Source organism: Gastrolobium bilobum, unplaced genomic scaffold (genome assembly GCF_033153095.1).
Source record: "Gastrolobium bilobum isolate Gb01-03AN ecotype WA unplaced genomic scaffold, APGP_CSIRO_Gbil_v1 utg5446, whole genome shotgun sequence".
Taxonomy (NCBI): domain Eukaryota; kingdom Viridiplantae; phylum Streptophyta; class Magnoliopsida; order Fabales; family Fabaceae; genus Gastrolobium; species Gastrolobium bilobum.
In genome coordinates, this window is record NW_026896865.1 from 146,645 (window position 1) to 171,188 (window position 24,544).

The 24,544-nt window shown below is 35.4% G+C and overlaps 3 protein-coding genes and 1 non-coding gene across 5 annotated transcripts; 1 reads left to right on the top strand and 3 right to left on the bottom strand.

Moving 5' to 3' along the window:
• Window positions 1-4,460: 4,460 nt before the first annotated feature.
• LOC133302505 (U2 spliceosomal RNA) lies at window positions 4,461-4,656 on the bottom strand. Its single transcript, XR_009750355.1, has one exon. It is a non-coding gene; the product is annotated as a U2 spliceosomal RNA (small nuclear RNA).
• Window positions 4,657-5,832: 1,176 nt separating this feature from the next.
• Window positions 5,833-14,583, bottom strand: LOC133302493 (rust resistance kinase Lr10-like). 2 transcript variants are annotated; one of them, XM_061502277.1, is made up of 3 exons: window positions 13,780-14,583; window positions 12,963-13,016; window positions 5,833-6,934 (listed from the first exon to the last, which is right to left on the bottom strand). In XM_061502277.1, the coding sequence occupies exons 1-3, from the start codon at window positions 14,495-14,497 to the stop codon at window positions 5,961-5,963; spliced, it is 1,746 nt and encodes a 581-aa protein (XP_061358261.1). In that variant the 5' UTR covers window positions 14,498-14,583; the 3' UTR covers window positions 5,833-5,960. The 2 variants fall into 2 exon arrangements, with proteins under 2 accessions (XP_061358261.1, XP_061358260.1); XM_061502276.1 differs by having other exon boundaries at window positions 5,833-7,105.
• Window positions 14,584-15,057: 474 nt separating this feature from the next.
• Window positions 15,058-17,574, top strand: LOC133302494 (rust resistance kinase Lr10-like). The gene is made up of 3 exons (XM_061502278.1): window positions 15,058-15,768; window positions 16,228-16,254; window positions 16,369-17,574. The coding sequence occupies exons 1-3, from the start codon at window positions 15,078-15,080 to the stop codon at window positions 17,493-17,495; spliced, it is 1,845 nt and encodes a 614-aa protein (XP_061358262.1). The 5' UTR covers window positions 15,058-15,077; the 3' UTR covers window positions 17,496-17,574.
• A 5,323-nt stretch (window positions 17,575-22,897) lies between these two features.
• On the bottom strand, window positions 22,898-24,073 carry LOC133302485 (rust resistance kinase Lr10-like). Its single transcript, XM_061502263.1, has one exon. The coding sequence runs from the start codon at window positions 24,071-24,073 to the stop codon at window positions 22,898-22,900; it is 1,176 nt and encodes a 391-aa protein (XP_061358247.1).
• Window positions 24,074-24,544: the final 471 nt, after the last annotated feature.

Below are 24,544 nucleotides of genomic sequence, written 5' to 3' on the forward strand. Positions count from 1 at the left end.
AAGTGTGTTATATGACATCATGATTTCTTCAACCAACAAATATCTATATATAACCAATGAATTTAAAATGATTAATCAGTTTACCAAAAAAAAAGATTAATAACAAATTAGCAGTTAGTTGTAAGTTATTAAATGATTAAATCGGTTTAACATTTGATTAACTGCACATATGCGACATCTAAAAAAATTAATTCTGTGCGTGCAAGGGAGAATCCCTATCCAGAGTACTATTTGGCACCAGTAACTGCAGATGCCAGAATCTATAAAGGTCTCAAGGACTACTTTACAAGCCAATGAGTATAGCGACTAAAGCTGTCTGCAATTAATGTCATAATGAAACGAAAAAGATAAGAGTGCCACATTGATGAAAGCATATATGTCTCAAATATAAAGTAGATAAACAAACGTGTATCAACGAGCATCGCCAATATAGGTTTGAAACCTTAGTATAATAGTGGGTCTTTCCACTTGGCTATCTCTACAACAGGTGATAATTATAGCCCATAAATTAAACCTTATTAATGAAATAGATTAGGATGTGTTTGGTACAGGTCATCTTGAAATATTGTTAGGCATTTGAAAGTGGGTAAGTGGTTTGTCTATATTTGGTAGAGGTTATTTAAAAATTTTCCTTGCCTAGTATTTGAAATTTGTATGCAAAATTGGACCAAAAACATGGTACTCGAATCCTACTTGGAGGATGGTATTTGAGTGATAGCTAGGTAAGTGAAAAAGGTGAACATGAGAGATGTCAAAATTATCCTTCAACGTTAGTTCTCATTATTAGGGTAATTTTGTAAAGGGTTATTTTGTAATTTCAGCCTAGTTTCCCATCAATATTTTATCTTCAACCAAATATAGATTCAAGAATTTCAATCAATTTTTTCAGTAATATCTTGCCGAACCAAAAAACTTTTTTTTTAACTTTTCTATCTAATTCATTTTATCTGCAGATCCTTAATAATCATATTTTTCAAGTAAAAAAAAATTCACCTGTATTAAATGCCAGTTAAAGCCAATTAAAATAAACAATTCTGTACTCTGGAAAAATATCGAGTAGAACAAACGATGTCCGGAAAGGAAAGACTTTCCAATTACTAAATATTTGCAGTGCTACATACACGAATTTGGAAATTTAAAATCAATTATATATAAAATTCACTTAAAATGCCCATAATGATCCATTATATATGCTGAATATATATAACTCCAAAGGTTTGTTTAATTGTGGTGGTAATTTCCCAACATACTAACACCACACGTTGATTGACTTTATGAAGAAAAAATATTCAATTTCTCTCATTTTACTTATGAAAGCTTTATTTGAGAGTCAAGTAGTGCGATCCATAATAAAATTAGAAAAAAAAAATGGTATTATTGGGGTTTGCTGCCATGAAACACGACAATACCCCAAACTATCAATGGCAGGGAAATTTGTCCCTAATAATGTCTAATTTAAAATAAAAAAAATCAACGTTTTTCTAAATATTTATTGGAGACCATCTTGGATTTAAGCAAAGTGCCACATTTTTTTATATTATTTTATTCAAATATCACGCTAACGGTATTTTTTATTGCCACGCGTCATAATTTGCTACGACTGATAGAGAACTTAGTTAGGTCATGTGGCACGTTCCTATTAACGTATTAAGTTCGCTACCATTAATTCAGTCAACTTTTTCTACGAAAGTATACCACGTGTCACGAAATCCTAACTAAGTTCGTTACCGATCGTAACAAACTTCGACACGTGACAGTCTAATAAAAATCCATAGCATTTGGATAAAAAATATGACACTTTTTTCACTGTTACTAGTTTGTTGGTGGCGTAATCTAGTATAGATTACACAACGAGGATTGCTCCATCCACCAGAATATCTTTGGTATTACATATGCACCAAAAATTCGATGTATCTTCCATTTATATTATAACATGTGTCTTACTTTATATCAAATCACTCTCTCCTAATTTTAAAATAAATTATTTATTATTGATTTGATAAAAATAAAACACGTATCACAATATAAATAAAAAATACACCAAATTTACAGTACAATCCATATCATCAAAGAAATTTCCCTCATCCACATAGATGTGCTAAAATCAACAGCATAATATATGCAGGTTTTGTTTTTGTTAAGCCCAATTCAGGTCACCTTTCCTTATCATTCTCCAGAAGCTTCCGCTTTCTGTCCTTTTAGGCAGGGTCCAGGGACAAATCTCCCCCATTATGGCAAACTATTATATATATGGGCCTGAATTCGGACCAGATCCAACCCAACTGTCGTGGGTCATGATGCGGGTCAAATCCAATAAAGCACATTAAAATTTAAAACAGGTTACAAAATTCACATTTTAAAAGAATTAACTCAAAATCCAATAAAGCTTTAACTCCAGAACACTAGTAGTAGTATAACTCAAAATTAGTGTAGGATCTCAGTCGTCCAAAAGAAGCACAATGCAAAAAATCAAATGAGAAACGGGTCTTTTAAATGAGAAAAATAAAATAAAAAACCTTTTAATTTTAAAAATTAATCTTTTAAATTTGAGATTATGTGCAGGAGGATGGGAACTTAAATCCCATATGCAAATTTATTGTTAATAATGTTAAGATAACAATAAACTTAGTGGAATTTATTATTGTATTTTTTTTAGCCTTGTTTTCCCTTTGTCTTGCTTTTTTTTTTCATTGTTGTTTATTTCAATTTTCAATTCCTATTTTCTTTATTCCATTTAAAAATTCTTGAATTTTCTTTTTCCCTTTTCTAAAATATTATAAATATGGAATTCCTTACTGATGTGGGGCAGGGAGTCTTTAAAATATGTACAAAAGATAATATACAGTCAACGTCATTGCCAGAGTTTAAACATCTTTTGACAAAAAATATTTGAATAAAAATAAAAATATTTATTATTTTAAAAGTTTGTGAATTATTAAAGAAATAAAATAAATATAACAATCAAAATATGACAAGTATGGCATGACATCATAAATGTAAATAATGATAAAAAGAACATTAAACTTAGGGGGCGTTTGGTACACAGTTTTTTCTCGAATTTCCCGAAAATTGAATTTTTTTAAATTTTAAATTTTAAATTTTCGAATATTATTGTAAACTGAATGTAAACATTATATTTTTAAAAACTGAGATTCGGATAAAAAAAAAATTTCTCCTCTGCCAAAACGTCCCCTAGAAAAATTCTTTATTGCGCCTAGGGTTGGCAAAGCGGGCTGCCCGCCCCACCAAAAGCCCACCAAAAAGCGAGCTGGCCCGCTCCGCCCCCCATTGAAGGTGGGCTCGATATCTCAGCCAGCCCCGCCCTGTTTGGACGGGCTTCCCGCCAAGCCCGTCACATTTTACACTAAAAATTAAAAAAAAAAAAAATCAGCCTGGACAGGCTGGCGGGTAGCAGGTTTAGAAAACTCAGCCCGCCCCGTTCCGTTTGACGAGCGGGGCGGGCCAGCCCGGCGGGCTCGGCCCATTTTGCCAACTCTAATTGCGCCCCCTCTATTTATTTATTTTTTAATATTTTAGTACCAGTATCAATCTCTCAGCAAGCCTAGATTTTCGGGCTACTAATTTTTTTTGGGCTACTAATCGAATCAAACAAATTGTCCCGTTATGTTTTGGGTATTTACCCTTTATTTATTTTTTTAGGATTAGTTGCATGAGATAAAATATATACGTTCATATTTTTCTTTTATTTTCTTCACATAATCCCACATATTTTTGGAATAGTGACCATTTTGTTACTGTTGGCCAAAAAAATTACCAGACTGTCACATCAACAGTAAATTTTGCCAAAATGTCACGTGGCATATGTCGCTACACTGTGTAGCGAAATATGTGTGCAAATAATTCGCTACACAATGTAACGAAATATGCCATGTCAGAACCAAAAATGTCACGTATCAAAATTGTAGAAATTCGCTACACAGTGTTGGCGTGGCAGTCTGGTAATTTTTTTGGCCAATAATGACACTTTGGTCACTATTTCCATATTTTTATGTGTGTAAAAAATAAAATTTATGTCGTAGAAATATTAATCCCATATTTTATTTTTTACCCAAACCTTAAGAAAGTATGATCCCCAATAACCCTAATTGATGTGAAGTCAAACTCTAGCAATAGACATTTTTCTCATCAAAGATTTGCTTTTGTTTTGGATTAAAACAAAACAAAACAAAGCACTTTAAAATCAAAATCTGAGAGAACAATCTAAAAAGGAGAAAAGAAGGGTTGGCTTTAGTGCAGAGTCAGTATGGGAATATGCAGTTTTTGTAATCCTACACAGGTGCGCGGGGTGAGGAAGGGACGCAGTTTCGGGTCTTAACATGATAATCCCTCAATACTCTCAGAAAACGTTTGTTTAATTAATGATGATTCCCTCAAGCACTCTGAGAAAACTTTTGTTGAATAACACAATCACAACATTTGGAAAACTTATACTAGATTTGGTGGGGTGCGCCAGGCCCGTGCAATAGTGCAACGCATGAGCGACGCTCGAGAGTCCTAGCAGCAAGCTACTATAATGGACCCTCCCCCTAAAAAAATTAATTTAATATCATGTGAGCCAATGGCCCACGTATCAGATATTAAACTGATAAGAACAGATACTACACTTGATCTTAGCCAAAAGGCCGAGAAAGGTATGCTCTGTAAGATGCCTCGCTGTTGCTTTTATTTCTGACACCAGCTCTGCTTCTTTTGCGACTGGTCGAGGTGGGACTCTCTTATAATAGCAAACCATTAAACTTCCTAGTTCCTGTTTTGTTGATTAAGTTTGCGATCGTAATGTTGTTTCTTAACATTGTACTTCTCCTTCAAACATCTCCACTTCTTTGCTCATTGAGGGACGATTACGGGGCTTCAATTGAATGCAGTAACTATATTAATCTTCTCTACTATTTTCGTTATCTTCTTGAGAGTTGAGACATCTTCAATTCTTATATCTTTCTCTTTATTAAATTAATCACAAATCTAAAGAGGAAGTAAAGTTGGCTTGAGTGCTCTGGATGTGGATTTAAGTTCTTCCTCCCGCTTTCCATCTCAAATCAAAGCATTCCAAAGCTATAAACATCAGCTTTATAGGACACACTCCCACTATTTTTGTAGAACAATTATGGAGTCATGTAGCCAATTGTTCCTCTTGTTGCAGTTAGAGTGACAACGGTATTATCATCTTTGGGCACGAGTTTGTAACCTTACAGAAACATTTCATATGTTGAAAAATGCCTTCTTCACCATTTATAGATGAATGCACAAACAAATTTATGGTCCCTTACAGTAACTACAATGCCTTGCCAGGTAGAATAAATAGCCCAGTCACTATTCCTCTTAGTTGAAAAGTTTTCTGTAATTTGTATAATCATAGATTTATATTGGGTTCGCTTTTTGTCATGTCACATGACAAGACCATTTTTCTGCACACACAAATCAAGTGTGGGTCCCACGCTTAAAAACAAAAGTCAAACCAAAATCAGGATACGGCGCCGTATCCTCAAGATACGTTGCCGGATCCTTGTTGCAGGAATGAACAGTGTCATTCCTGCAACATGATTCTTATATTTCCCATTTATATTCTATGCGGAAGTATTATTCCGCTCAGTGCTCCGTGTTTGTATCCCGAAAATGATGGCGAGAAATATAACTATGGCACATTACTGTTGATAGTATTGTTGAATTTACTTTATTAATTTGTGATATATAGTGGTTTTAAAATGGAATTTGTAAACATTTAGTTAACTTTTCAAAAATAAGCTAAAATCCATATTGTATATTATATGTATATAATTATCATTTAGTTAACAGTATGGAATTTGTGAGTAGGAGGACTTCATAAATTGAAGCCAATTTCTTATTCAATCAATCAATACAGTAATTGATTTGTACTTCAACATAACATATACCTTAGGCTATAACTACAAGGCTACTAGCTTGATTCAGATGATGTGAGATCAGATTGACTCATTGGAACCACTTATTGATATCTCAGAGGATGGCATTGAGCTGCTATGACCTCTAGCATCCTTTGCTGGTAGATCTTCTGGATGTAGATAAGGAGCCTTACTCGGCATTTGTAATTCCTCATCTTCTTTGAGCATCTCTAACACTTTATCCATCGGAGGACGATCGCTAGGGCTTGTCTGTATACACCACAATGCTACAATGAACATTTTTTTTGCCAATTTCATCTCCTCATCTGTGTCATTTTCAATTGTAAATTCTCTTCCATCATGTAACCGATCATAAACCCAGTAAGGGAAGTAATTTAGGCTTGAATCCTCAGCCAAATATTCATTCCAATTCTTCCTTCTACCAGCCATCTCCATTAACAACATCCCAAAGCTATAGACATCAGCTTTGTATGACACAGTGCCAACATTTCTGTAGAAGAGCTCAGGTGCCATGTATCCTAAGGTTCCTCTTGCTGCAGTCAAAGACACAATACTACTATCTGTAGGATAAAGTCTTGCAAGTCCAAAATCAGAAACTTTTGGATTGAAATTCTCATCAAGAAGGATGTTATGAGGCTTGATATCAAAGTGTAGAATTTTCATGTTGCACCCATTATGCATATATTCAATGCCACGAGCCACTCCAAGAGAAATGGCAAACAATTTTTCACAACTTAAGAAAGAACTCTCTTCATGAGAAAAAATGTATTTTTCGAGAGACCCATTTGGCATGAATTCGTATATAAGAGCACGCTTTGATCCCTCAACACAAAAACCAATGAGTTGCACAACGTTGACATGGTGAATCCTACCAATGGTAGCAACTTCATTGATGAAATCTTGACCACTGGCTTTGGCTTTATCCAATATCTTGACGGCCACTAAACGGCCACTTCGAAGTTGTCCTTTGAAGACAGAGCCATAACCTCCATTCCCTAACTTTGTCTTGAATCGTTCTGTTATCTTCTTGATGTCTTTGTAAGAGTACCTTATAGGCATGATATTATTATCACTTCGTAGAAAATCTTCAATGGTGTCATACATAGATAAATGCCTCCGTCGCCATTTACGGATCAATAAGACAATGACGAATGGAGATCCAAGTACACATTTAGCAACACAATATAAGAACAAAACTTCCAAAGCTGTAAACAACATAAGCATGGGAAAACAAATCATAAAAATGGCGTCGAAGAATAAATTTGAATTTGAGAATTTGAGAATTTTTTGTAGAACTAACAAGAATATTTGAAATATGTGACTTGATTGATTGAACAGGCTTGTTTAAATAAAATTATGATACAAAGGAAAACCAAAACAACCTAACTAAAATCTTATCAAAATATTTAAACTATCCTAAAAATAATACAAAAGATTTACACTTATCAAGAATATTAGCTAACAACTCATATCAGCTAACAAACAAAAGAATAACAAATTAATCTAACAAATTAATCTATACAATCTTATCCCAATACTCCCCCTTAAGTTGGATCATGGAGGGAGGAGATGCCCAACTTGGACATTAAAAATTCAAACTGCTTCTTACCAAGAGCCTTAGTAAGAATGTCAGCTGGTTGTAAGGAGGTCTTGATATAAGCTATAGACATTGTTTTTGACATGAGATGCTCACGAACAAAATGACAGTCTAGCTCAATGTGTTTGGTGCGCTCATGGAAAATCGAGTTTGAAGCTATGTGAAGAGCAGATTGACTATCACAAAATAATTTCATGGATTGAGTATGATGAACACCAAGAGATTGAAGAAAAGATTTAAGCCATAGAAGCTCAGCTGTAGTACTTGCCATTGATCGGTATTCAGCTTCAGCGGAAGATCGAGAAACAGTATGTTGTTTCTTAGTTTTCCAGAAAATAGGAGAATTTCCAAGAATAACAAAATAACCTGTGACAGATCGTCTTGTAATAAGGCAGGTTGCCTGATGTGCCTTCAGCATATAGGTATTTTAGAGTTAAAAGAACGAGGATTTGACAGTAATTTAGTGATAAAAAGCATGATTTTAGTGAATTATTGACAATCTACCTTCAGGCACACCTTCACTCTGATTTTATGTTTTTATAGGAGGAAAGCTTGGAAATAAGTTATAAACAACCAACTCGTGAGAATGGCGTGAATTTCATGCTAATGGCGCCAAGGTGAAAGAAAATCACGCTAAAAGCGTGGTGTTCATGCTAACCGCGCCACAAAAGAGCTGATCCACTGCTTCTTCACGCGAATGGCGTGAAAGCCACGCTAGTTGCGCCATGTGAAGCCAATGGGCACGCTAGTCGCGCCATGTTCAGGATAATTGCCACGCTAGTCGCGCCAAGCACTTTGTGCTCCACTGCTTGTCCGCGCGAATCGCGTGGAATTGGCGCGGATGGCGTCGGTTTTCATAACTTCAATTCCGTGATTGCAGGAAGTTGTTGAAAACGGAAGGATAATCAAATGTTTGATAAGATTCTGACCTGACTGGATTGCTGCTTATAAAAAGAAGTCAGAAACCAAAGTGAAATGAACTTTTGCACAGAGAAGAACACGGAGGCAGAAATCGAAGCAAGCTTTTGGACTAAAGATTCAAGCTTTCTTCTTCTCCAAATTTTCTGGTTATTGTTTTATTCATGAATTCTTTTTCATACATTAAATTGTCAGACGTGAATATGTCTGGGTAGTCTTTTATTATTGTGGTAAGGGTCATAACCCTTGATGTGAACCCCTTGTAGTTTGGTTAATTTTTATATTTAATTATTTCAATTGCATTTATTTTATCATGTTCTTCATCTTATAATTCTTTTGGAAACCGGTCACTCTATTAGGATTGCAAAGGTGAGGGTTTTCAATCGAAATATTGAGATTCTAGTTTCTGACAAAGGGTAAAATAACAATTCATGTACGCACTAGGGATAGGCTTCATGAATTGCAAACGTCAAAATTCACTGATTTAAAAAGCTTAACTTGAAAAGGATTTTCTAAGGGATTAAGATTCTAATAGGGTTAATAAAGTTAAGATCACTGAGGAATTAGGGCTTAACTAATCAATTAACAGATGGTGAATTGTTTGATCAATGGTTAAATTAAATGTAAACATTAATTCATATTGCAAGGTGGGGATCATAAAGGTGTTGACGTCTTTTACCGCAATATTCTTTTAAATATTTTCTCAATCTTAATGTGTTATTCTCAAAACTTGTTTTAAAAGCATCTTTGAATTGTTCGCAAGTTCTTGAATTGTTCTCAATTTTACAACCACAATTATTCTCAAATCAATTTTATTAATCCAAGAGAGGAATAGTTATAATAATTTCAGTGCCTCAATCCTTGTGGAGACGATACTCTACTCATTCTTTATTACTTGGAACAATCGGTACACTTGCCGATTTTTGGCAACATTGCCCAATTTGAATCACAAAAGGCTTTAAGTTGAAGGTCACAATCTGATTGAAGAAGAATCCATTGTCCTGGATTTCTTTTAATATAACGAAGTACTCGGATGATTGCATCGTAATGAGCTTGCTTCGGATGCTGCATGAACTGAGATAAAGAATGGACTGCATAGTTGAGCTCAGGACGGATGATAGTAAGATATATCAACCTTCCTACAAGTCTTCTATATCGTGTAGGGTCTGAAAAAGCAGGACCATCATCTAGTGCTAACTTGACATTCTGCTCCATAGGAAAATCAACTGGTTTGCAACCAAGTAAACCACATTCTTTAAGAATATTCAGCGCAAATTTTTGCTGGCATAAAAATAAACCACTAGAGCTTCTTGCAAGTTCAGTACTGAGGAAATATTTCAGCTTACCAAGATCCTTGATTTTAAACCAAGTGTGGAGATGTGATTTTATTTGAAGACAAATAGCAGAATTATTACTTGCTAAAATAATATCATCCATATAAACCAAAACTGCAACAAATTTATCACCAGTAGAATATGTAAAAAGTGTATAATCAGCTTTGGATTGTTGAAAACCAAAGGAAATAAGTGAGAGGCGAAGGTTGGCAAACCAGTTTCTAGGTGATTGCTTTAAACCGTAGAGGGATTTTTGAAGTTTACAAGCCTGACCTGGAGAGCTATTAGTGAATCCTGAAGGGAATCTCATGTAGACTTCTTCATTGAGATCACCATGAAGAAAAGCATTTTGAACGTCAAGTTGATGTAACTCCCAACCCTTTGCAACAGCCACAGATAAAAAAGTATGCACACTAACCATTTTTGCTAGAGCTGCGAATGTTTCTGTATAGTCTTCTCCTTCAATCTGATTATTGCCAGCAATGACTAAACGTGCTTTATAACGTTCAATGGAGCCATCAGATTTGTATTTTATGCGGAACACCCATTTGCAAGGAATAGCTTTCTTTCCAGGAGGCAAGTTAGTAATAACCCAAGTTTTATTTGCTTCCAATGCATCAATTTCAAGTTGCATAGCTACTTGCCACATTTTATTTTGCATGGCCTCCTTGAACGTAGTAGGTTCAATATGTGCACTAACAGCTGCAATAAATCTCTGATGCTGCGTAAAAAACTTATTGTTAGACAAAAATTGATCTATAGGATACGGTTTACCTGAGGCGACTGAAGGAGTTATGTTGGTAGAAGAGGGTGTAGTCGTGGAATTGCATTGATAGTCACTAAGATAGGCAGGAGCTTTATGCTGTCTTCACGCACGTTGCTTCGGTGCAACCACTGGCAATGTGGCAGATGGAGAGCTCCCCCTATCGTGAGAGGTAATAATAGGAGACAAATGATAAGAATTAGCATAAGTATTCTCGAAAAAGGAAGGCACATTCACCGCTTCGAAAACTGCTGGGGATACCACTATCGCGTCGGAAGCTAAAGTCACCGCATCAGAAGCTGCAGGAGATGCAACCACCGCGTCGGAAGCTGCTGAAGTTGAACTCACCACGTTAGAAACTGGTTCGGGTAAATTGGCACATGGTGGTTCATAAATTTCCGGATTTGCATGCGGTATACCAGTTTGAGAAGAACAAAGCTTGTTGTGTAGAACAAAAGGAAATTTATCCTCATGAAAATTAACATCGCGAGAAATAAATACCTCATTTGATTCCAAATCAAAAAGCTTCCAACCCTTCTTATTGAACGAATAACCAAGGAGAATGCAGCGTTTCGATCTAGCAGCAAATTTGTCTGATGGTTTAGGCACTACAGTAGCATAACATAGACATCCAATAACTCGCAAGTGATCATCTGATGGAGCTTTTCCATGAAGAACTTCAAAAGGAGTTTTGCCATCAAGGAGTTCTGTGGGAGTTCAATTTATGAGATGAGCAGCGTTGAGAATGCAATCACACCAAAAATGAAGAGGCAAATTACCGTCAAATCGTAGTGCACAGGCTACATTAAGAATGTGACGATGCTTTCTTTCCACACGTCCATTTTGTTGGGGTATGTAGGCACATGATTGCTTATGAAGAATACCAAAATCTACCAATAATGTTTGCATCATAGATGACATAAATTCACTTCCATTATCTGTTTGAATGCTTTTTACTGATGTTTGAAACTGAGTGGAAACCATGTTAAGAAAAAATCGAAAATGTGAATATGTTTCTCCTTTATTTTGCATTAAAAATACCCACACATTTCGACTGTAATCGTCCACAATAGTCGAAAAAATTTAGCACCAGTGAAGGAGACAATAGCATAAGGACCCCAAAGATCACAGTGAATTAAATCAAAAGCATGCAAGTTGCGTTTTTTATTTATTGGAAATGGACTACGAGCCTGTTTAGCTCTAGAACATACATCACAAAACCAGCATTATTCGAGCTTGAAATAAAAGGAAGCAGTGAAAGATAATGTCGAGAAGGATGACCAAGTCTTCTATGCCACAGAGGAAGAATCCGAAATTTGTATTGCATTAGTGAAAATTGACGAATTCCTCAAGACATACATCCCTTCCTGCACATCACCCCATCCAATCGTTGTCCTTAAGTGTTGGTCTTGTAAGATGCAATTTTTGTCAGTAAAAATTACGTAGCATGTATTTGACTTTATTAACTGAGAGACTGAAATCAGGTTGCAGGTGAGAGATGGAACATATAGCACATTAGTTAGAACTAATGAAGAAGTTAATGAAACAATGCCACTCTTTATTGCAGTTGTTTGATTTCCATTAAGTAAACCCACGGTACAAGGAGATAGGGATCGAATATCAGATAAAAAAGCAACGTTACCAGTCATGTGTTGGGATGCACCACTATCAATAAGCCATGAAATAGAAGTATATGTGTTACCAGAAAGCTTGTCATATGACTGTTTAGAAGAATCAACCAGAACCAGTAATTGTTGAAGCACTTCCGGCGTAAGGCTCGGCAAAGAGGCAGTACCGGTTGTGGAATTTTCATGTTGGGTGGTGATGGTGTGCGCGGCTTGGGCAGAAGAGGCAGCATAGTTGGACTGACCACAGAGGGGAACTGTAGTAAGAAAAATTCCGGGATTATCGGAAGGATGAGTGTAAAAGGGAGAACGGGGATCAGTAATTTTGAAATTTTTGCTTGAAGCAGTCATGGTTCTGGCTAGCAAAGCAAGGAAGAAGAAAAGCCTAGATCTTTTGGCTCATGATACCATAACAAGAATATTTGAAATATGTGACTTGATTGATTGAACAGCTAAAAACTTGTTTAAATAAAGTCATGATACAAAGGAAAACCAAAACAACCTAACTAAAATCTTATCAGAATATTTAAACTATCCTAAAAATAATACAAAAGATTTACACTTATCAACTCATATCAGCTAACAACTCATATCAGCTAACAAACAAAAGAATAACAAATTAATCTATACAATCTTATCCTAATAAGAACATTTTTTATATATAAAAGAATCCTCCCGAGCAAGGTACGTAGCTTTCATATTTATTTATTTTCTCCCTTAATATTGTTGCTGCGAAAGTCTACTGATGCTACTCTATTTTATGGGGTCATTGTCCAAACTTAAAAATACAAAAGGTGATTGACTTAAGGGAAGGCATGTTCGTACCTGCTATAGAACCCATTAGGCATATTTGGAGCAGCTGCAATAAATTTGACCTGCCTGTTGCAAGAACATGCAGGGAACAATGAGAATTGTTATCAAATTAACTACATTTATCAACATCAATATTATCAACGATATTCTTATCCAAAATTAATTGAGTCTACGGTTAATAAATCCAAATCAAAGTAATAAAATGTCAAGGAAAAAGAAAAAGAAAAAGAAAAAGAAAATAGTAAATAAAAAATAAAATTAAAAATAAGTAAGAAAAATAAATTAGAGAAAAAAGAAATAAATATAAGTAACAGGAACTTAAAGTACAGGGTGTCAAATATTTTGGTGAAAAATAGAATACTATTGATGGCATAAAAAGTTCAATTATTTAAAGTATTTATTGAAAAATAATATTTAATATATATTTAAAAGACTTCTATTTTCTCATGTCACATGAGGTGGTATTTCTCATGGCCCACCACTTGTTAAACAAAAAAAAGACAGATTTCGATACTTGACAACATAAGAAGGAAATCTCCTATTATATAAGAATATAATTTTCCATATTTAAAATACTTATTTAAGTCCTAAATCAAACATTCTTTTATTGATGAGTTTTATAAAAAAAAAAAATGAAAGAAAATGAGAGATTTTCTTTTAATTTTCTAAAAAAAATTCATTTACTTTTATATATTTGTCAAATAGTTGGACAATTTTATTTAAAAAAAAAAAATGAAACATTTTAAATTTCCTCATATTTTGATAATTATAATAATAAAATTTTGTAGAAAATAAACTTATTATTTAATTCCAATGTTATTTTTTGTACCTAATACACAACCACTGTAGTGCTTGAAATACTGACGATCTTTACAGGGACTATGAAGCCAAGAAAGTTCGAAGCCATAAAGCAGCGTATCATGGATGTCTCTGCATGAAATGTTGCGGTTATTGATTTGAGCAGGCCATGATGTCAGATACATTAACTCCAAGCGACACGAGTCTCTCAGCCCCAAATCCCATAGAGATTTGCCATCAACATTCACATAGAAAGTGCTCCCAACTTCATAGGAACTATTCATGCAGCTTGCAGCGTCATCAACATACACATCAGAAGAACCCACCGGAGGATTTGGGCAGCTAAGATATAACATAAGCTTTCCCAATCTATCTCTGTACGAATCAATAAACACTCGATATGGCGTATGAGAGCTGAAATTGTAGGAGGTTAGAGAGTAACGAGGGAGGGAGGAGTAACCATGATTGACACCCACATCCACTAGTCGTATTGTGAGGTTGTGGTAATTAATGGACTTTACATAGTATTTTCCTAATCCCAAATACAGCATCAATTGGCTGTCCTCGCAGGATAGGTTGTACCTCGGATCACCACACTTGTCTGGACTGTCTTTCAGCCTGAAAGGATGGCTTATGTTATGAATCCCGCACCGACCAGAACACAGTTCAGCATCCATTGGCTTGCAGTTACAGCATCCATAGAGTAGGATCAGGAACACCACCAAAAATGCTGCAGCCAAGGATGACATTTCTATGGTCACGCACGCAGATTGCAAGTGGCCAAACTGGCATCAGAGATAAACAAAAAAAAGGATATCACAATTGGCCAACTTACAAGTTCGTGGAAGCTACCACGCATAATTGTAAGTTGAAGTCAACTAGTCTTCCCACTATTTCTTATTGTTAACAGTAGTTAGTGTCCACAATTGTGTGTTAAAGTCAACAAGTCTTCTCATTCTCACATCTTTGAGTATTCCACGGTTATAAAATACAAGATAATTGAATATCATATCACATCTCAACTCAAAATTGTAAAATGTTAGTTTATGTTCCTATCACGTATATTTCATTTCTTTTTAATGCGGAGATTTTCCACTCCGTGTTATTTGGGCAAATTGAGGTGTAGAAGTCTCCACCGATTGTGATTGATCAAGGCTTGACTTACTGATGGGAGAAGGGGACCATGGGATATGCTTTTGACGTAAGCTCTTATGTCATAGGAGGAAATTATTGGGAAACTATCATGAGATCGAAAATTCTTTTAAACAGAGATATGTGCTTTCCTGCAGCACAATACAATGCCCCAAAGACCAAATACTCACTCAAGATATGGGTACTTGTTTGGTATTAGTATCCTCTTCCATTGGTTTGTTGTTCATGATTTTCTTTAATGCACAGCTTGCACTTGGAACGGTTAACGACTGTCCAGATTTATCATGCGGAAAACAGGTCATCCGATTCCCTTTCAGAATCGAAGGCCGCCATCCACAATTCTGTGGCTATCCCGGCTTTGATTTATTTTGTTCCGAAAGTAACGAGACTGTGATTGAACTCCCAAACTCAGTGAAGCTCAATGTCAATACTATTGACTACCAACAACAAACTATTGAATTATCTGACCCTTTTGGATGCCTTTCCAGGCAGCTCCACAACTTCACTCTATCAGCTTCCCATTTTCAGTTCAATGGATATGATGGTGGCTATAACTTTTTCAATTGTTCACTGACGAATAGATATATGGACTCCTATTTGATTCCATGCCTAACCACCTCAACCTCTCAAGCATACGCTATTCCATCTGATATACTCATCGATTACCTGCCCCTTTCATTTTGCACCAAAATGTTTAATATTTCATCCTTCCTTTCTGGTTCTGTCAACGAAAATATTCTTCTTTTGACATGGTCCGTGCCAAATTGTAAACATTGCGAATCAGAAGGAAACAGGTGTGGATGGAAGAATATTACTGCCAAGAATATTACTGCCAAGAATGAAGTATATTGTTTGGCAAATCGCCAAGGTAACTTTTTAATACGACTATCGCATCCAAAAACATTACTAGATAGTTCATATTCAATGTTGCAAGCATTGAGTATATGGAGGTTCCATATTCATTAATTCATTACTTAGATGCAATCTTGAAGGTTCGAAAGCTAATTGATCATATGAAGGTTCCATGTTCAATTCACTTAGATGCAATCTTGAAGGTCAGAAAACTATTTGAACCATATAGATGAAGACACTCTAGGCCTCTAGCCTTACAAATTAATAATCACTTTGACCATCATTTCTAACACGCAGCTTTTAACTAGTAAGATCTTAATTAATACTTATTTCAAATACAAGGCAATTTTAGGTCTGCCAGCAATTGATTGCGTTTGTAAGTATTTGAGAGCATGCAATTTAAGAGAAATTCTTGACATGTGTAATGACTTTTTTGAGCGATCACATAAACTGAGTTTTGTTATGTGGTTTGCAGGTTCATCAACAGCTCTAGTGACCACAGGTCAGCTTTCAAGTTTAGTTCTGTTTTTTTTTATTGGTAGACAGTTCAGTTTTATTAGTATTAACCTGCAAATAAATGATCATTTTTCTTAAGATGTTTTTTTCATAAATGCAGGATCAGTCCTAGGGTCGTTTTTTCTTGTCCTGTTAACGGGTGCTGTCTTCCACATCTATGACTCTTACATTCAACGGAAAGAAAAACAAGCAATTTTTGAAAAGTTTCTACAAGACTATAGAGCTCTTAAGCCCACCAGATACTCTTATGTGGAAATTAAGAGAATCACCAACAATTTTGACGACAAGCTAGGACAGGGAGCCTATGGAACTGTGTATAAAGGAAGCATTTCCAAAGAAATTATTGTTGCTGTGAAGATCCTGAATGATTCCAAAAGAAATGGGGAAGAGTTCATTAATGAAGTTGGCACAATGGGTAGAATCCACCATGTTAACATTGTTCGCTTGGTCGGTTTCTGTGCAGATGGCTTTACAAGAGCTCTTATTTATGAGTTCTTACCAAATGGTTCACTACAGAAGTTCATAAATTCACCAGAGAACAGGCAGAACTTCCTTGGTTGGAAAAAGATGCAGGAAATTGCTTTAGGCATAGCTAAGGGAATTGAGTACCTTCACCAAGGTTGTGACCAGCGCATTCTCCATTTTGATATCAAACCTCAAAATGTGTTACTAGACCACAACTTTGCTCCCAAAATATGTGACTTTGGTCTAGCCAAGTTGTGTTCAAGGGATCAGAGCATAGTGTCGATGACTACAGCTAGAGGAACTTTGGGCTACATTGCTCCTGAAGTTTTCTCACGAAACTTTGGAAATGTATCCTACAAGTCAGATGTTTATAGTTATGGAATGATGCTGCTTGAAACAATAGGAGGGAGGAAGATCACTGAGGACATAGAAGAAAACACTAGCCATGTTCACTACCCTGAATGGATTTATAATCTTTTAGAAGAACGGGAGGAAATGAGAATTCATATTGATGATGAAGGGGATGCAATAATTGCGAGGAAACTAGCAATTGTGGGACTTCGGTGCATCCAGTGGCATGCTATGGATAGACCATCAATGCAAATGGTGGTTCAAATGTTAGAGGGAGACGTAGACAGATCCCCAATACCTCCTAATCCTTTTGCTTCTGCAGGACCAAGGAGAAACACTGCAACTGCAAGTGTGGCTGCGGCTGCGAGACAACTAACCCAAGATTTAGAAGTAATCCAAGAGTTAGATTGACTTTTATAACTTACTATATATGGTGAAATATGTTTGTAATTTCCCCCCTTCATTTTATCTTATATACCTTAATTATTAAAATGACAAGAAAATTTTAAATAATAGTTCTAAATTTTACTACCCTCTCATTTATACATAAGATGAAATCAATACAACATTAATTAATATAAATATAATCTTTTGCTGTTGATTCAATAATTATGTCATATTAATCCTAATACGGAACGAGAGTGTGATTGAACTCCCAAAATCAATGAAGCTCAATATAATCCTTTCGGTTATTCACCATCTCCATTATACTAAGGCTGCGCATGACAATTATTTTGATTACTGACACTGTTTCTGAATAGAAATGATTCTTTTTTATTCCTGTGCCTTGGAACAATTCTGAGAATCAGAATTACGTTTGTTAACATATTTTATTTTTATTCTGAAAATCAGAATTACATTTGATAACACAATTTTTTTTTTATTCCGAAAATCAGAATTACGTTTGATAACACAATAAAATTTATTTCTTTACTTTTGTTTATAGATTTCATCAATTGTATAAAATAGCAAATGACAATAGATTTTAACCGAAATGCCAAATTTTATATTTAAAAAAATTATATAAAAATTTATAATATTTTATTATATAGTTTTTTTACGACAAATGCTAATATATAATTTTAACTATTATTTTTCAATCATCTTCACAATTCATATTTTTTTTGTTTCTCATTCCCTTGACCATTTTATTTTTTAATATCATATTATTACCTTAATATTTAAACCTCGTCTACATTTCTGCTTACTGATTTAGATGTATTCAATTCATGAAAGTAGCTTTCTTTTTTATTCTGGCAAAGCATTTCAAATTTAGTACTATTACTAGATTTTAAGGTTCCAATTAGTAATATTGTCAATTTGTTTAGTGATCCTGTTTGTATAGAACAATTGTGGGTGTGATAAGCAAATGTAACTTCGCTTTGGAAATGTCAGGGCACACCAAAAAGGCAAAAGAGAGAGGGAAGGAGACGATTCCGCGGTGAAGGAGGGTGGTGGTATGGTGATATGTTGAAGGCCGGTGATGGTTTGCTGTTGGTGTATGATGGGTACGAGAGAGAGAAAAAAAACTGATTCTATTTTTGTGCCAAGAATGAGAGAAGCAGAAATTTTTTTATTCTTTTTTTTGTTTCCCAGCACAAAAATTAAATCGGTTAATCTGGGGAACAAAAAAATAAACCGATTTTACCAAACGAGTTTCTCATCCATTTTTATTCCCAGGAACAGAAATTACAAAAAAACTCATTCCGGGAAGGTTGTCATGCACTCCCTAATACTAAGGGTGCGCATGACAACCTTCTCGGAATCAGTTCTTTTTTAATTTCTGTTCCCAGGAACAAAAATGGATAGGAAACTCGTTTGGTAAAATCAGTTTATTTTTGTGTTTCCGGGATGAACCGCTTTAATTTTTGTGCTGGGGAACAAAAAAGAGAATCAATTTTTTTTTGTTTTTTGTTCCCGGGCACAAAATGAGAAACACTTGTCTCTTTCAATCACTCTCCACCACTACCATCACCACCACCATCGCCACCACCACCATGATGCCACTCCCACCATCACCACCGCCAGTGACGGACCCAAGACATTTTCTTTATGTCTGCACAATTTTTTTATTTTTTATTTTAAAGATCATGATCATGATTCAATTTTTGCTTCCACTTCAAAATAAAGTTTTGGTGAATCAACCAAAGTTTTAAGAAAATAATAGATAATAATAATTAAAAAAAAATAAACACCACAAAAAGACATTTGTAAAATATAGTATAATTGTAAGAGTTAATCGATCAAAAACCCACCTTTGTCGATATCTATTTGATTCAAAGTTAGTCACTTTTGTTTCACAAAAAAAAAAACGTGAAAAATCCCGTGAGATTCTCCTCCACTTGATGAAGATTGAATTTCAGAAATGTTATGTTTATTAAGATTTGGAGCTAATAAGGTTTATGTATATAAAAAAGAGAGACAAAACTAGGGGTGTCAAAATGGGTTGACACGACACGAATTCGACACGACACGAATACATCAACACTAACACGACACGAATTTTTATTCGTGTTAAAATCTTCAACACTGACACAACACGAATTTTTTGCGGGTTGACACGACACGAATAACAAGCAAAATAGGGGTCAAAATGGTAATTGACAAAAAAAATTTTAAAAATGGATCGAAATTAAAAAAAATTAAAAAAATAATAATAAAAAATTAAAAATATAATAATTTAAAAAAATACGGGTCGACACGAACACGACACGAATTTTTTTGCGGGTCAACCCGAACACAAATTTTCTTGTCGTGTCGCGGGTCGACCCGCGTGTCAAAACCTATATTGACACCTCTAGACAAAACAATGGGTTAGGGTTTAAGCTTTAAGCTTTTAATTATAGGGGTTGGTTGGGTTGGACATATTTTTACATTTTTTCTTTAATTTTCCTATTTCTTTTTTTTTTGCTTGACTTGAAGCACCCACCTCATGTGAAAAAAAAAAAAAAATTCTCCAACTTTGTGTTTGCAAATGCGGACACTAGCACTAACGTGCGTTCGCCGTTGACCACCGCCTTCATCCATATCTACCACCATGCCGCAATTACCACCAGCACCACTACCACGCCACCACCACCATTATCATTATCATCACCACCATCATCATTACAGCCACTGCCGCCATCGCTACCACACCATCACCACCACCGTCACCAACCACCACTATCATCGCCATAGTCACTGTTGTCACCACCACCACCATGCCATCACCGCCACCGCCACCATTGCCACCAACCACCACCATTAATGTCGCATCCACTGCCGTCACCACCATCGTCACCGCCACAACCGCTATCATCACCACCACCGAAGCAGCCATTGTCATAACCACCACCACTATTGCTGCCAACACCATCGACACCACCACCGTCGTAGCCACTACCGTTACCACCACCACCACCGCCACCGCTACCGCAGCCACTGTCGTCACCACCACTACCATGCGACCACCACCATTGCCGCCACCAACCATCACCACTATTCCACCATTACAACCACCGCTATCGCAGCCACTGCCGTCACCACCACCACCATGCCACCACCACTACCACTACCTTCACCATCACCACCGCCGCCGCCGCCATCACCATCGTCGGAGCCATTGCCGTCACCACCACCACCACCACCACTACCACCGCCGCGGCTACCACGACTATGCAACCACCGTCAACACCATTACCACCACCGCAGCCACTGCCGTCACCACCACGCCACCTCCGTTGCCGCCACCATCACCATATAAAAAGGAAAGTGATGATCCGAAATTTTTTTATGTTTAATAGGAATTATTTTTTATTATATTATTTGTTGTGTTATCAAACGCAATTCTTATTCTTGGAATAAAAATAGAACATGTTATCAAACACATTTTTTTTCTCAGAAACTGTTCCAAGGCACAGAAATAGAAAAGAATTGTTTCTTTTCATAAACAATGCCAGGGAACAGAATGATTATCATGCACACCCTAATTGACCGGGCTGCCTTAAAGTCATAGATATGTATGTAATTTGCAAACTCTTGTTATTGATTCTCACTATGACGCAGAGGCGGACCCAGGGGAGGGGCTAGGGTTGGCCACCGCCCCTCCCTGATTTTTAGAATTTTTTGTTTACTATATATATATATATATATATATATATATATATATATATATAATTTTGGGTTGAAAAATAAATAAATTTTGGACTAAAAAAATTAAGTAATTGGTCTGAAAATTTTAAAAAAACTTAAACAAACACAACTTTAGAAATTGAAATTGTAGTTTTTTTTCAAAGGAAGGAGCAAACTTTTAGGGGTCAAGAAAAAATTTTAAAATCATGCACACTTGATTATCAAGAGGGTGGCGAAAATCATTGTCAAAGAAGACAACAGCAAAACACACAAATATGGGTTCTAATTTTTGAGCTAAATATTGGGGAAGGAAAAGAGCCCGCATCCATTGTCGAATAGAAGATAATCAAGACCAGATTTCAAAATTGAATGGAAAACCAATTTCTTGATGATTCTTTGATTACATATGTTGAAAAAGAAATTATTTTAAATTTTAGCACAAATTCAATTATAGAAGAGTTTAATAATATAAAAAAACGAAGAGCAAGAGTTAAGTGAATTGACCTTAAATTTTGTTTAAAACTCTTTCAAACTTTTTATATTTAGGTTCATATATGATTGTATGTACTTTTCTTATTAATATAAGAAAAAAAAATTGCCCCCCTCTATAAAAATTTCTGAATCCGCCACTGCTACGAGGAATTATGACCTGAACTAGAAAAAGAAAGATACATGAACTTTCGGTCACAAGTCAAAAAGACTGGGATAAAATTCAATAGACAGATTAAATAATTTTGAAAAAATTAATGTCACTTAAACTAATGAATCGTGGACTATCATCAATTATTATTAGAGTCACTTTATACATGAGGGTTCGTGGGACTTTATCTTCTGCTCAAATTTTCAACAAATACGCGTTATGTGGAACTTTAGCCATTGCTTTGTTTTAATTATGGCCTACGAAGGTAACCCACCCTCACTTTTCCGCATCTAAAAAACCGTAAATTTATGGTTTCCAGCTATGTTGCAAAACCTGGAGTTAATTCACACAAATTATGAAATTACTTTGTCTTTTAAACATTACATATATTAGGTCCCTTAAGTTGATTAATTGGGGTTTTGTATATTTAATATTTATTGGAGCAACATTAATGGTTCGTACTGAAGAAGTAAAAAGAATACGATACCTGAATGGTTCCTGATTACATGTTTGATTTTGATTTGTTTTTACGACTTTTTTTTCCAAAATATTTCTCAACATATATATATATATATATATATATATATATATATATATATATATATTTTTTTTTTTTTTTTCAAAATATTTCTTTTCCAAAATATTTGTGTGTGGCTTTGGTTATTAACTATTTTGAACAAAAACACACAAGCGAAAGAAGCATAGATGTCTTTAAAAATAAAAAAATATGGATGTCAGTGTGCATTCTTAGGTAAAAAGTTTATATGAAAAGACCTGTTCCGAAATTGTCATGGTGACTTACTTTAACAAATGGTAATATTTTTTTACAAAATTATGAAAAGATGCTATTAACAAGTGAAGAAATAAATAAAAAAGGCTGAGTGTATTTCTTAATAATAATAACTTTTTTTAGTAATAAGGCTATTGCAATTTTTAATGGATAATATAATTATCGTTTCTTATAAACGTTGCTTCTCATCAATATGCAAGAAACATTCAACATTAAACATTCAACATAACATAAACCTTAGGCTACTAGTTTGATTCAGATGATGTGAGATCAGATTGACTCATTGGAACCACTTATTGTTATTTCAGAGGATGACACTGAGCTGCTATGATCTCTAGCATCCTTTGCTGATGAATCTTGTGGATGTAGATAAGGAGCCTTACTAGGCATTTGTAATTCCTCATCTTCTTCAAGCATCTCTAACACTTTATCCATCGGAGGACGATCGCTAGGGCTTGTCTGTATACACCACAATGCTACAATGAACATTTTCTTTGCCAATTTCATCTCCTCATCTGTGTCATTTTCAATTGTAAATTCCCTTCCATCATGTAACCGATCATGAACCCAGTAAGGGAAATAATTTTGGCTTGAATCCTCAGCCAAATATTCATTCCAGTTCTTCCTTCTACCAGCCATCTCCATTAACAACATCCCAAAGCTATAGACATCAGCTTTGTATGACACAGTGCCAACATTTCTGTAGAAGAGCTCAGGTGCCATGTATCCTAAGGTTCCTCTTGCTGCAGTCAAAGACACAATACTACTATCTGTAAGATAAAGTCTTGCAAGTCCAAAATCAGAAACTTTTGGATTGAAATTCTCATCAAGAAGGATGTTATGAGGCTTGATATCAAAGTGTAGAATTTTCATGTTGCACCCATTATGCATATATTCAATGCCACGAGCCACTCCAAGAGAAATGGCAAACAATTTTTCACAACTTAAGGAAGAACTCTCTTCATGAGAAAAAATGTATTTTTCGAGAGACCCATTTGGCATGAATTCGTATATAAGAGCACGCTTTGATCCCTCAACACAAAAACCAATGAGCTGCACAACGTTGACATGGTGAATCCTACCAATGGTAGCAACTTCATTGATGAAATCTTGACCACTGGCTTTGGCTTTATCCAATATCTTGACGGCTACTAAACGGCCACTTCGAAGTTGTCCTTTGAAGACAGAGCCATAACCTCCATTCCCTAGCTTTGTCTTGAATCGTTCTGTTATCTTCTTGATGTCTTTGTAAGAGTACCTTATAGGCATGATGTTATTGTCACTTCGTAGATAATCTTCAATGGTGTCATACATGGATAAATGCCTCCTTCGCCATTTACGGATCAATAAGACAATGACGCATGGAGATCCAAGTACACATTTAGCAGCAAAACAGAACAAAACTGCCAAAGCTGTAAACAAGATAAGCAAGAGAAAACAAATCATAAAAATGGCGTCGAAGAGTAAATTTGAATTTGAGAATTTTTCAAGACTAAATCAAGGTAGCTTTAATATTTATTTATTTTTCTCCCATAATGTTGCTGTTAAATTCTACTGATGCTACTCTATTTTATGGGGTCATCGTCCAAACTTAAAAATACAAAAGGTGATTGACTTAAGGGAAGGCATGGGCTTACCTGTTGTAAGTAGGGATATTAGGATCCGCGCTAAATTTGACACGGCTGCTGCAAGGACATGCAGGGAACAATGAGAATTGTTAACAAATTAACTACCATTTATCAATTACTAGTGAATCTAAGAGCTAGCCGGCGCCAGATGATGACCCTGATGATGATGATGACTTTGCTAGGACTTTAGAGGCATACTAGTTGTTGTTCGTATGTTTTACTTCTTTTAGGACTTCAGAGATATATCAGATATTTTTTTATTGTTTTATTTTGTTTAGAACTTTAGAGA